Source organism: Lepisosteus platostomus, chromosome 11, assembly GCF_059453375.1.
Source record: "Lepisosteus platostomus isolate fLepPlt1 chromosome 11, fLepPlt1.hap1, whole genome shotgun sequence".
Lineage (NCBI taxonomy): Eukaryota > Metazoa > Chordata > Actinopteri > Semionotiformes > Lepisosteidae > Lepisosteus > Lepisosteus platostomus.
This window is the reverse complement of record NC_142621.1, coordinates 9,263,395-9,278,086: the sequence shown is the minus strand read 5'-3', so window position 1 is coordinate 9,278,086 and position 14,692 is coordinate 9,263,395. Positions and strand designations below refer to the sequence as shown.

Genomic DNA, 14,692 nt, shown 5'->3' with positions numbered 1-14,692 from the left:
AGATACTGTACAATACAACTAGGGGCTAGAAAACAAAGAGAAATACAGAAACAGGCTGAGTGGATTAATCAATAATTAAAAAAACACAACCACCCCATATTGTACAAATTTTGCCAGCAATATACCCAAGCAGTTGGTGTAATTACAGGCACCTGAATTGTATGTTCTCTGGCACAGCTTTGGGGAAAGGACTAATAAACCAGGCAAATACAGTAAACAAATACAGTACTGTATGTATTAACAATGACAATGACACTCTAAATAACACACAACATAAACTTCAAACAAACAAGTTGTTCTATTTACAAACAAGCCGTCTCAGAGATTTACATCCGGAACAACTAAAAAAAAAACAGACTGCTACCAAGCATTCAAATCCTATATAATGTCTAATGCGGCAAAAAAAAAGATAAACCTGCTTTCTATACCAAACAGAATTTAACCTAAAGTTAAATCCCTCCTACTGTATAAACCAGGATCTCTCATTATAATTTGGATGGAAACCTATCTAAAAATTCTAAAAATGCATCCACAAAACAGAAGACTGTTTTTAGCCTAGGAATTATCTATACATAAAATCACCTAAAACCAACAGACATGGCAAGCTCTCATAAGAAGGTTCAAGGTTCAACTCAAATCTGGCTGATTAGAACTAGGACCTCCCGGGTAACATTGTCTCTTCTTCTCTCTCCTTGTATTTTGCTGTCTGTCCTCTTCCTTCATTCTCTGCCTGCCTGCCTTTTTTATCTTCTATTCTTTCTGTTGATCATTCTTCATTTGTAGACTTTCATTTAACCAGAACCTGGCTAACCAGGAGACTCCTATGATCAATGCATCTCAGACCCCCTTCCATTAAATAAATAGCTCAGTTCCTTTTGTTGCTTTGAAGCTCTGGAGAACTGCAAATGTTGACAGTTGTTAGATATTTGACTACTGTCCCTAGATTCTTGAGACAGCACAATAGCCACTTTCAATAACTGTAACCATAAAAATCCATGATGTATTTCTCACAGTACAATGTATGGTACTTACTGCAATATACAGTATAACATGTGGTCATGCATGTTGTTATGTATTAACTTAAGGCCATAATTATGCACAAAGTTAGCTGAAATATGTGGCAGGAAAAAAATGGTGTCTCTATAGCATCATGCTGTCAAGGAGCCATAATAAACACTGTGATCTCCATCCACCCAGCTTTGCAAACCAAATCATTACATCTTCACTGATAATTTGTGAATATATCAGTATATATATAAGGATTCCACAATTTCTGGGGAAGAAGCGGAATTAATATCATTTGTTGAAATTGTCCTCTGGCCACCTTAACCACTTTTGACACTCCAGATCTAGCTGCACTCTTTAATTAAGGCACCCAGATACCACCTACAGTAGATCAGGTTGTTTCCCAAAACTGAGCGGCCTGGAAAGTAGGAAAATCGAATGGCATCTTTGAAAAAAGCTACAAAGTTCAGTGGCTCAGATGGAAGACAATGTCCATGGGTCAGTAATAACCCAGTAATTGTATGGGGAACATACATACATAAAGCAAAGTATTGGCAAACCTTTGATGAAAACGTCCTTTTGAACTAAAACTGGCATGAAGATGCACCTTTAAACGGGACAATAATTCCAAACACATGGCCAAGGCTACACTGGACTGTCTTAAAAATAGAAAACCGATTGTCCCTGAGTGGCCCAGTCAAAGTCCTGGCGTAAGACCTGAATTCTATTGAGGGTCTCTGGTAAGACTTGAAAAGTGCTGTCCATATTGTAAGTGATATCCATGCATCTTGGAGAGATCTGAATAGTTGTGCGATATTAACTTTAAATATTTAAAATGTTTAATTTTTCTCTTCAGTTTTGCTAACATTTACTGTAACTTATCTTTCCCTTAGAAGTATTGAGTTTGAGTATTCGGGTGTTTAATAAAATAGCTATTAAAAAATGTGCATGAACCATTTTGTAATTTCTCAAATTTTATACATTATACAGTATAAGGGCAGGTATTTAAGTCAAACTGAAAGTTAGCAGGTAAGTACAATACTCTGAGAAATCTATAATGGATTACATAGAATCACAGAATTATATCAATGCAACAGATTTAAATGCCAGTTAAGGTTTTAAATTTGCTGCACCCCGCCACCACCCCACCACTACCACGAACCAGAGTACTCTCTGCAGACAATGACTGTGAACTTTGATTTGTTGGAATTTCAGTGAACCTTGCTGTTCAGCCCGTCAATCAGTATGATGGAGAAGGTTAAAGATTAGCACATGGAGTTTATCAAATCCAGTCAAACATCCACAATAAGTATGATCTGTTATGGGAATTTCAATAAGAGACCAATGATCCAGCAAGGAAGCATCTTCTGAGAGTAGCTGGAGGGATTGTCCCATTCGAGCCCTTCGAGTGTGCTAGCTAATGAAACATGGCAGAAGCGTGATCTGTCCTCAAGTTTATTCAGATTATCCTACAGATTTTGACCATTTGGAAATGGTACTTAATACCTCTTTTACTCTAATGTACCCTGCTTTCAGCATGTTGATATAAACATGGTAAGTTTCTCCATGGTCTTAATCAGAATGGCAAAATCATTTTGGAGAGAGCAAAGCAAAATGCTGTTACATTGCACTGCCTCACTGCCTAGGCCAAAGGTTCATGGTCAACTGCATATAGTGCTAGCTGTGGGTCCAATCACCCGAGTAGACACTTCTTTGAAATACTTCACATGCAGCGTGGTGTAAGGAGAAATAATTTTATTTATATTAGCAAGAAATGGATGCTTGCAAAGAGAACAAAATGTACAGAAAACTAGGTTTAAATTATGTTATGTGTTGTGTAAAATGGAAGACTAATGAGGAACATATGAGAATCTAATGAGGAACAACCATTTCCTTGTGCTTATCACGAGCTTCAATTTCACTGTCAAATATTCAATTACTGCATGAAAGGAAACAAAAATGTGTCATTTAATTGTGACATTAAGTGACCTCTATATATATTATATCAAAACAAGAACTTTTAATGAAGCTAATTAATGCTGAAATTATTTAGTTTAACAGTGCCCTATTAATATAAAAACATACAAAATCATTCCTGGGTCTTTTTGTTTAACTTAAGTCTTTGCTTTGATGAACACTATTAATAACAGCCCACAGCATTACGTTACATCAAACTTATAAATAATGTAGTTTGGAAAATTTGTAAAATTAAATTTTCACTGTTTTTGCAGTGAAAACAGACGGAAGTTGAATCACCAAAAGAAAAAGCATTTATTATTCTACAAGGTCACCTAATAAAAAAAAATACACACAAGAATAATAATTAGAAACAACCAATTTCAAAAGGTATGTGAAATAGAAAAAGATCTGTATTTTTTCATGTTGGTATATGGACAAAAAACCTTCACCATTAATGGCTTAAGTAACAGCAAGCATGAAGATGGGCCAAAAAAAAGGATAGAAGGAGTGTAGATCTGTCTCCTTGGGGATGAGGTGCTTTGAGTGACCTCCAGCAATGAAGGCTTCAGAAGCTGCTGCAGCATAATCTGCTGTAAGTGATGTATTCATGTGGTTGCTGATCAAACAGGGCAAAGTGAATGCCAAGAACTGTTAAATCAGAAACAGAGCAATCTGGATGTGAACCTGCATTTGTAACAACTAAACCTCGAAGAGAATCACAATGTGTCAAGTTAATTGCATGGTAATCTCTGCTTCACCTTAGCAATGCAGAGTGCTTGATTCTTGTGCTGAGTGCTTGAATTGCATGGCTCATGAGTGTCACCCAAATTCATCTGCTCATCAAAGATATTATACAGATGTAAAAAAAAGAGATGCAACCCTTACAGTAGGTCTGATGGTTTTCATCAAAGATTTTAAACTTAGATATCTAAAAAATGTGAATCGGACTAAGTTTCATTATGAAACATGACACATTGCCAAAATGATAACATTACAAAATCCTGGCAGTGTTATAACAGCCTCAGCTACTGTACAGTATGTCACTGTGGGATTTTTTTCTTTCCTTGTTAGATTCCTTTCCACATCATCTTACTTCTACATCTCATTAGCTGACAATAACACAACAATGATCATAATATGCACCATAACATCTCCACATACAAAGTAGAACCACCTTCTAGAATGAGTTTATCAGCTTTCAAAAGACTGAGCTTGACTGGTATTTGGATGCCATAAACGGTAGGAATGGTGTTGTTTCACTAGTAAGTAATCTTTTGGCAAAGAGGTAAAACTGACGACTTGTTCATTAAAATTCTTACAACATTGTGCATAAATGTAGGAGTGTTAACTTCCGTGTCCTAGCTAAATACTCCTTTTGAATTGCAAAATCTGACCTACATAAAGTTCCCTCTTATTTCAACTGGTGAAGCAATTTGTTTTTTACCTGATAAAAACTAAGAACCATTACAAAGGAGAGAAGGCTATTTGGCCCTTCAAGGCCCGTTTGGTAGTAAATAACTAATTGATCCAAGAATCTCATCCATCCATTTCTTGAAAGGAGCCAGGTCTGCTTGTGTAGTGGGGCTGCCAGTGATTACTCAGTGGTTGATGAAACAGGTTACCTCCTGTATTTAAATTGCTTTGGATCCTTTGGGATGAAAAGTACCACAATACAAATATTAACTATTTTACTGTCATCCAAAGGGTCTGTCGAACTGAAAACAATATTTTTTGGTGAATAAAACACTCCACTGTTTGTGGAGCAAACGTTAACTCTGAATTGCATGCAGATCATTTTATGCAGATGGATAATCACAGTCATTCTACTGATGCGTTGGTTATTTCTCCCTAGAATCTCTCATGCTGTAATCACTACAGTCTGAAAACAATTACACTGATAGATCAGACGGATTTGACCGTCCTAGGCCAGTGTGTCGCCAAGGCCTGTCCCTCAGAGTGCCAGGTTCCTGGTTTCTCTGGATATGTCTGCTGATTGCTGAAGCAGAAAATCTCATTCTCCAGGCAACTTCTCTCAGAGACAGGCTGTCTTCAATCATGCCGATAGCAGGCAGGCGATCTTCATTACACACAGAGGGACGTGGTCGTATGTTTCAATGCTTTGCATTAATTAAAATCTTGTCTTTTTGAAAGGCTGCTTATGCAGATTCTTAAGGCATTTTGGCAATTTCAACTCAAGTACCAGACACTTCACACCTGGTGCTATAAGGAAATCACATAACACACGTTCAACCTTTTGTTATCCTAAGAAACGATACTACACCATCACTATTTAAAAAAAATTGTAGGTTCCCCCAAAGAGCTATTGATGTAAATCTTAAGACACACTTACAGTACCTAACTTTACTACAGAAATCACTCAATTTAGGATTAACTAAGAACAAACAATATGACACTTACATGTACAAGTAAAGAAGGAAAGGTGAAATATCATGTCATGTTAGAAATACAGTATTTTAATGGTGAAGAAAGGAAGCTGGAATAGAAGAGCCACAGATCATGAACATAAGTTGCTGAGAAAGAACTTTCTAAACTTAAGTAACATCTACTCTGAAGAATGTTATATCCTAAAAAAGAAACAAGTATTTTTCTCTCCAGAAACCTGAAAGGTAACAACTGCAAAGTCCTCACATTTGCTAGCCACAGTAGGCCACTGTTTGTTTCCATGGAGATCTCACACTTCACTTACTGCTACATTAACATACAGGATGGGTCACCAGGCACTTTGCTTGGCCTGTTGATGCAAACATACAGTATCGACTACAGAAGAATGAAATTTGGCATGTAGCCATAAGGGGCCACGTATAAGGGTAGCCAAGCAGTACTTATAAGAACCGGAGATTACCTACTCACCCTTAGTGTTTTTCTTTCTTTCACACCAACTGTACTCCTGTACATCACATACAGTACAATTTAGTCATCAAATGCAACAACTACTTGCAATGCAGGAGAACATTTGTCAATGCATCTCAAACTTTGTTTACATAAATTAAGAACTTAAAAATGTTAAAAATGAAGGGGAGCCATTCAACACATTGTGCTCATTTTGCTGATACATGCAATATGTACATGATATTAGCCTTAATTTCTGTGATCTTAGCACACTAAAAATGTATTACATAAGGGAGAGGAGAAAACTAAAGCTGTCTGATATCAGCAGTGCATTTGGTAAAGGAGTTAATTAAGTAATGGGCAACATGAGCCAAAGCTTTACTAAATGCTGTTTATAAACTGTCCTGAATGTGTCAAGGTTTAAAACAATTAGCACAGAAACAGAAGGCAAATCAACCAAAGTGAAATCCTGCTCGGGCTCTACAATAGAGGGCCTCATCTTTTCCACAGTGAAACGAGGTTCAGCACACCATGGGTATTACAGCAGGAGTTCAGCCTGCAGGCAGGGGTATGAGCTCTATTGAGGGATTGAGTTTGTAGATCAAAATTGCACAAGATGGAGGGTCACATGCGATCAGGTGAAATGTTGTCCCCTGGGAACAGAGGTGCCAGTAAATTACACTGAGCAGCACACAGTTGCACAGGGACATGCTATGACACTGCTGCTCACAGGGAACCCTACCTTGTGGTGACAGGAATGAAGATGATCCTTTTGTGTTGATTGATTAAAAGAGCAATCAAACCAAACTTAGCCAGGAGTGAAATTACTAGACCATCTATTCACATGTCACTCAGTATCCTGAGCTCCATGTTTGCTGAATACTGCCAATGAAGCCAACTGCCTCTACAAGACTGGTAATGCAACAGATGGCCAAAACTGCGCTGTGTGACTTTTCATATATAACACCAGATGCAGTCCTTTCTTCGGTGTTGTGCTGACTGATTTTCATTGAACTGACTCCTTTAATGCTGAAATTTCACTTAAACAACATAATAAAGACAAAATAAAATACAGTATAGCTTTTACATAATGTATTTTGCTTGCTTCCATTATGTTTTTTTTTTTATCAGAGTATCTAATTTACTTTCAGCTCCTAAGGTAGTTAAAAGGTAAAATTGCTGTGCAGGAACTCACATGTCCTGCTGTTCAATGCCAAACACAAATGATAAGAAAACCTCTACTCAAAAAGCACTTTTAACCTCACACTTTGACCAGGAATAAAGAAATTCTGATCAGCAGCTCAAAGCAACGCTTTCAGCTGGGTTAAAAATAAACAGAGTTAAATAACCAAGCGTACTGTATATAGACCTCTTTTCATCCATCTCACAGAATATTCTTAGAAGCGACTTTATTTTAAATCATCATCATAAACTTTGATTTGTTTGTGCAAATCAGTATGCCTGAACGTTCTGGTTATTTCTCTAGTTCTTTCTTAATGTACCATCACATTCCATACTAGAAGGTAAAAGTAAAACAATCGTAACAATTATGCCTGGTTTAAATAATATATATATATATTTATAATACTTGTGAACACAAATTAAGAGTCATTTCTATCAGAGCTTCAAATTCTAATAACAAAATGAACTGACAAATGTTAAATGTAAAGCATAACGTACTTAATACTTGGGTGTTAATTTGCCAGGCTGAAGAAATGACAGTGCTGACCTTAGGACACACAACACTCCTGTCAAGGAATGAATCATGGAGCATGTTGCGACAGAGAAGCTAGGGTGGAGTGTGGGGTGCCAGAAAAGATGTAGTTTTGTGCTGCCAGGGAGCACAGTATATATACGTACTGTAGGAGAACAGAAGGGCAACATTATAATTTAACCTCCTCCTGAACTTGTTACCAAATAACACCTTTTCTTATTTAAATAAGATGTTGTCTGTTTCTTCCCTTCAGAGAAAATAAAGTAACTAAACTATATGAGGTACAGTACATCCAGTGCATCATACATAATTTATTTTAATTATGCATAGATTTAATTTATGCATGCCTACACTTTACGTTATATACATACTGTTCCATTCCATAGCAATATTCTAAAAAAATAGCCTCATAGCAGCATGTGTGACTGGATGATATTTTAAAAGTCATGAAACAAATCACTGTCATGGCATAATGCAATGATCTAACTTGACTGCCAATCTGGACAAAGCAACCCAATCAAAATAATATAATTTAAAGTGCAACATCCTGTAACACTGAAAACAGTTGAAAAGTAATAAAGTTGAGAATTCACAATAATTTAGAATGTGGGAAGTTATTTTTATAAGTGGAGCACATCAGCAAATTATATTACAGAAACATTGATCTAACGTTTCAATATTTTAAAATGAAAGTCCTATATTATTCCTCCATACTGTATACCATATTTAAATATATAGACTCAAAGTTTAAAAAATAACACAGGTGACTACCTTAAAATATACAGAAGTTATTATACTGTAGCTACAGTAGTTATCTTCAAATTTGATTAAAACAGTCTTGATTCATTTAAATACACACTTTTTAAATTAATCAGATTTACATATCAGTAGTTTTAATTTGACTTTTTAATGTCAGAACATAGTTTTTAATCAGGGTTCCTCTGAAAAACAGAGGTTCTCACAGCAATCACAGTCAGGATTAAAACACACAGAATGCCTCTTTGTATAAATTCTGCCTTTCTCCTATTTTTTTTAATGAACACTAATTGCAAACTGGGATCATTTTAATGAATTTTATGCACATAAAGGCACACATGCAGTACGTCCAGAAATTGAAATATTATAATTTAACTTTTGACAGGAATCCCAAAAAATTACAATTTAATTGCTCCAGAGCTGGCAATTATTTGGACATTTAGAAAGGCACTTCTAAGGCAGGCTGAAATCATTTAGACTACATCTTATGCGCACTATGAACAGTGAGGTCACAGCACTGTTGCCACTGCACCATAAGTAAATATGTTAAAAAAAGGCAGAGTACCCACTTACATCCATATTACACTGGAGGTAGTTTGTGTCACTAAACCATGGAATATTTTATCTTTACTAAATTCAGCCATCATACTTTGTTAAGTATGAACTGTAGAAGGTACACTTCAATTCAATCAAGGCTGTTCTGGCTTCATTCAGAATAACATCAACATCTTCAGCAGTAAAAGAATCCTTCTCATCTTTCTAAACTAGTGATCTAACAACACATTTTCTAATATACAGCCTCAGCTACAGCTTCTAATATACAGCCAAGTTTTTAATATCCTAAATTAATTGATCAAAACACTCTAGGCAAATTACTAAGCCAATACCAAAAACAAATGTGATTTTCTTTTAGGGCAGCACACTACATTAATATGGGTGGAGCGTGACACACTGTTCAGAATTGCTGCTTTGCAGTGCTGGGGTCTTGGGTCCAAGACCTGGGGTGCTATCTGTGTGGAGTTTGTCCTGTATGTTCTACAGTACCTGTGTTTGCATGAGTTTTCTCTGGGTGCTCGAGTTTCCTCCCACAGTCCAAAAATATACTGTTAGTTAATGGGCCTCTGGGAAAATTGGCCCAAGATGTGAGTGTGGACATCTCTGCCCAGTGATGGACTGGTGTCCTGTCCATGGGCTACCCTGTCTTTCACCCACTGCTTACCAGGATAGGCTCCAGATTCCCTCCGACTCTGAATTGGAAAAAGTGGATGAATGTAAAAATTAACATTAAATTCCATGGATTACAGGTATGACAGAACGTGTTGTAAATATCAGCCTTCTGTATCTGTGTCCTCCACTATGTGTTTGGTGTTGTTTTACATTGCATCCTAAAGTTTCCCTTTGTCACAGCTGATCTTATGAATAAAGCAAAGAAGTAATCTGACTTCTATTTGTTCAAACAAAAGAGGCCATGTACTGTTTGAGGTTAGAGGTAACAGTATGGTCCTGTGAACTCTTCAATGCTCTCACTCTTTATCTTGAAGTTACCAAGAACAGTCAGCTAGATACAGGGACAGACATACAGTATTGGCTGAAGGCAAAAATTATCTGATGGCATTACCAAAATGTGAAATACAGCAAGGAACCACAAATGATTAATCTTGATTGGGTAAGGGGTATCAAAAGTGGTTCAAACAGTGGTTCAACCAACAAACAGTTCAACCACAGGGTTAAAAGAACAGTCTGAGCCCTGTTGTCAAGATAACATATTATGAAAATTGGCTACAGTAGGTCATTAATCAACTGAAAATTGAATTCTCCAAGAAATGGTATAAAGTACAACTGGGACTAGGAACACTTGGGTTGGTCAAGGTATTCTTGGTGTATTGTGTAGTAACCAACAGAATTTCTGGACAGCTGTGATTTCCCTTTGCTGTTCCAATTATAGGTAACTCTGCTACAGTATGTGTGGTAATCACAACATAAAAATGGAATGTGGGGGAGAAAAATATATACAGTCTTCTTTTCACCATTCCAGATGCAAGAAAAATGTGGTTATAGCCCAATGACACATTGAAAAATTAATACAGTATATATACTGTATAAGACAGCCAATCCAGTGCACCTCTGATTGTGCACAAACACATACGTGAAAGCAGCTGGTAGCAGGAGCAAATATATTGCTTGATACGATAAACACAATAAGCAAATATTCATCATATAACTCATCTCTTCATGTTTAGACATAATTCTAGAAACTTGCTCTGCTGAACAGATTCTGCCTTAATTAGTGCCTCCTTGCTATAATACTTCAAAGACACACTGAGCATAAAAACTCAATTTCTACTTTTTTCCACTTACAATGAAGTGCATAGATGGTCAAAGGTGGCCTGATAAGAGTGTACTCTGCCAGTGAGATTGTAGTTATCTGGCATGACAACATACTAATGCAATAGAAGAAGTAGTAAAATTAATAGCTTAAATGCCAGCAATTAACCTCAAAGAGCCTAGTTTTGGTACAATTTAGATTAGAATTATGATTGAACAAGTGACCAAGATTGCAAAAATTGCAAAAAAAATATAGCAGCATTAATGTATTGAATTTGATGCTATTGTGGACACATGGCTCTGCTCTACAAAACTACAAAAAATATGAGCGTACTGCAGTTCAGTTTGGTCCAAGTAAGTAGTGCTCAAGTGTCAAACTCAGAAACCTCTGTCCTTCATCAACTGATTCAAAGCCTCATATTATCTCTACCATGTCATCACTGATTAGTGCTTGCCACAATGATAATACTGCTGTTGTTCCAGAACTTATTCCACTTGCCCCTGCCTTTCCTACAATAACATTTCACACAAGGGTTTATCATTAGTCAACTGTGCTTTGCAGTTTGAAAACCAAACGGCAACATCCTGCAAAAGTAGACTTAAAATGTCCTCTTGTCAATGATCATGGGTTTCTCATCTTTCAGAACAAGATTCCTCGGAAACAGGGAATCTGTGGTTAGCCTTTGTGCTTCTTAAGGAAAAGGGGAATGATTTAAGGTCTTTGGAAGGTCATGAAAACTTTTTTTTTAATTTCATAAGAAACAAGAAAACAACAATCGGGTACCAATCTTTGAATTAAACACACAAAACATAGTAAAAAGTTAACTAAAACCAAAAATGGCATAATAAATTAAGTGATATCTATTACCAGTTCTGTCCTACATAGCACTGAAAGTATGGTAAAAAGTATGGTAGTATTCTTAAAGCTTTCATAATCAACTTTGGATATAACAAGGAAACTGCTTCTTCTCCAAAGTCAATCGCTATTGACCACCAAGCTGCCTCCTAACCTAATCCACACACACAAAAAAAGTTTTATGCAACTGCTATAATCCAAATGCATTGTTTTTAGAAAATAACACTGAAAGCAAAAAAATAGCAGGTCCTTACACAGAGGTGAATAAAGATCATAGACTTTCTTCTGGTGGTATAATATTACTCAACCAAATATTGTTCAATGCGCTTCTCACTACAGACAGTGCACGTTCCTGAAAGTACAGCAGGCCTGCCTATGTGTTAATGAAAATAAAATGTATGTAGATGTTCTTGATTAGACAGATTTAGTTACTTTCTTTTAGCACCTTCTGCATGACAGATGGTAGATACTGATAATGTTTGCCATTGATATACATTTATATTGTAGTGGAAGCAGAAGTATTTTACATCCTAAGTATGCCAGGTTTCAGGCAATGTTTTGTAAAGTTGCTGCCTCAGACTATTGGCTGAAATTACTGTAATTAAATGCATTATTTATTGCCAACTATATTAATACAAAAAGAAGAACAATACCTATACCAGACCTGCATACTGTATAAGACACAATAGACTTTAACTTGTACCAATTAACTTGCCAATCAATATAAACCTTTTAAATTATTTCATTTAATAAAATTCAAGATATTTCAAAAATATTTTGTGGCATTTGACATTATAGGGGATACATTTCTGTATCACTCTCGACAAAAAAGCTTTGCACTGACACATAGTGAAGAAATGCACTAGTTTTTGTTCCTAATTTATTATTATTGATCAATCAAATAGTAGAACACAGTTAACACGTCTCTACTAATTATTTTCATAGGTCTTTGTACTTGCTTACTTGAACACATAATATTTTTTGTAGCCTAAAATATATGTTTATGAACTCCTAAAACTCTCAGTTCTTGCATACTGTATACAGTATGCGACTTGAAGAAATATACTGTACGTGTGGTCAGTGGACCTTAGCCCACTGCCGTGCTATTTATACAGTATCTTATTCAAAGTACATCAAGTAAGAAGCTGGAAACATTTCAAACAAAAATTCGAAAACAACATTGTATATGTAAAAAGTAAACTCACAGAGTAAGACCTTATGTAATTTGAGTATGTATAGTTAATCCTTGTAATTTTTGTAAGTAATTCGGTTATCTATTTTTTGTAAAATCATTTCTAGTTTTGTTGTAAGAAACAAGAAAAAACAGATGATTCCGATATGTGATTTCGGTTACTCCGAAATCCCCACGGGACAGGCTTTGAAGAAAAGCCACTAAACCTACCCTTAAAAGTTTGCTGATGACGAAATGAGTAATGAAACAACATAGTTTTGATGAACAGCGTGAACGGTCATTGCTAACAGCTTCCTTGCACAATTTGTAAATACACTATGGGAAAAGAGACATGTGAAGTGCAATCTAAGCAGTCATGTACAAATGTGTTGTTTACAACAACTGTAACCTGGATCGTGATTTTCAGCAATTTAGTGTGAACTAAGCCTTAAAACATGAACGATCACATAGAGTAGGGGTGCATCGTTCCCTGTGTATTTAAACTAAAACTGCATCTTGACATCAAGCGATTTAATCCGCTTTTCAAACCTTTTTCATGTAATTTATATCGGATACAAATATTTTCTTGCAACTACACGAAAACGACACTGTGCACATTTTATGACTAAACACACACAGCTCAGCACTGGACATTAACAGCAGTCAGCGTTTGACTGTACGTTTCTGCTGGCTTTTCTATTTAGCTCCCTATCTCTGGCTTACTGAACGTACAGTAAGTAAAAAATGGAATACAAAGTTATCATTATTTTGTAAGGTACAGCACTATCGTGCCAAGGTTGTCATTAGCTGTCCGAAACAAATGTGAGAAAGTCTGTAACGTCACCCACCAATGTCAACAGCTACACTCTTGCAATAATAATAATAATAATAATAATAATAATAATAATAATAATAATAATTTGATTATTAAGGAAACAGTGACAGAAGTAAAGGTGACAGCAATAAAAGAGTTAGAGATGAGTCTCAGAGCCCCAGTAAGATGTTTTGTACCTCAATGTCCCGGAGGTCCCTGCTCAGCATTCTAGCCATGCTTCGGTTTTTTTTTTTCAAGGAAAGTGAGCTTTTAACGAAATAAACGAAGAACAGAAAACGCAATTCAACAGTCTCACTGAACTGTTTAAAGTCCTTATTGCTTCATCAAGTACAGAGTAGCAGGCAACATCTAAAAGAGAAGACTAATCCATTTAGTTCCGGGTTTTCCGTGTTTGCAATATCGAAATTATTTTTCTGAGGTATGTTTTGGAGATTTGTTTAAGAAACAATAATAAAAAAAATTCACTGACAGCACCGCACCGATTATTTGTGGTGCCAAAACAAACATCAGCTGTATTAAAGTAAAATAAGTAATCCCGTTTCCGGTACTACAGTATTTTGGTTAAATCTATGCTGTGATTGTAATGGTAGATCCCAGAGTGAGGCATTCTGCTACAAACTTTACTGAACGTTTGTACTAGTGTTTTGTGTGGAGGGCGTATTACTAAAAGGTGGGAGGGCTTTGGCTGACTGAGCGGTCGAGTAGATAAGTTTTTTTTATGTAAACAAGTTCAGTCTAGTACGTTTGGATACGCTTCTATATTCATGAACATTACCCAGCAGAACGTCTTAACGGACCACGATCAAAGAGAATGTATATGATTTAGCTTTTCTTGGCTGTTTTAAATGATGTGCTACACAGTACCTAATCAGAAAATGGGAATTTGAGCTAATAATGAAAAGATACAGTAGTCGTCTGCTCAACAATGTATTGGACAGTTAGTACTGTATGTTTTGGTAACTTTTTTTGCGAAAGCAGAGAATAATCTACCTTTTAAATTACACTTTACATCCTTTTTTTTGACTGATTTTAGACTGGCTAAAACACACAGATGTATTATCATGCCTTTTTATTAAAAACAGTGTGTGCAGTATGCAGTCATCCTAGGATTAAATGTATATTTGGCTTTCCACCTCAATAATGACCTCAAGTACACATATTTCCAAATCAAATCTCTGGCCTATTTTATTTATTGTAAAAATACATATTCATACAATTATG

At 36.0% G+C, this 14,692-nt stretch overlaps 1 protein-coding gene across 1 annotated transcript in view; it reads right to left on the bottom strand.

Annotated features, from left to right (window-relative positions):
* LOC148651954 (dihydropyrimidine dehydrogenase [NADP(+)]-like) overlaps positions 1–14,099 on the bottom strand; it is a 200,380-nt gene extending 186,281 nt beyond the window's left edge. The window contains exon 1 of the mRNA XM_088598326.1: positions 13,648–14,099. Within this exon, the coding sequence (XP_088454452.1) occupies positions 13,648–13,686 (39 nt within the window). The 5' untranslated portion in view covers positions 13,687–14,099. The remainder of the gene's footprint in view (positions 1–13,647) is intronic.
* Between the last annotated feature and the right edge of the window lie 593 nt (positions 14,100–14,692).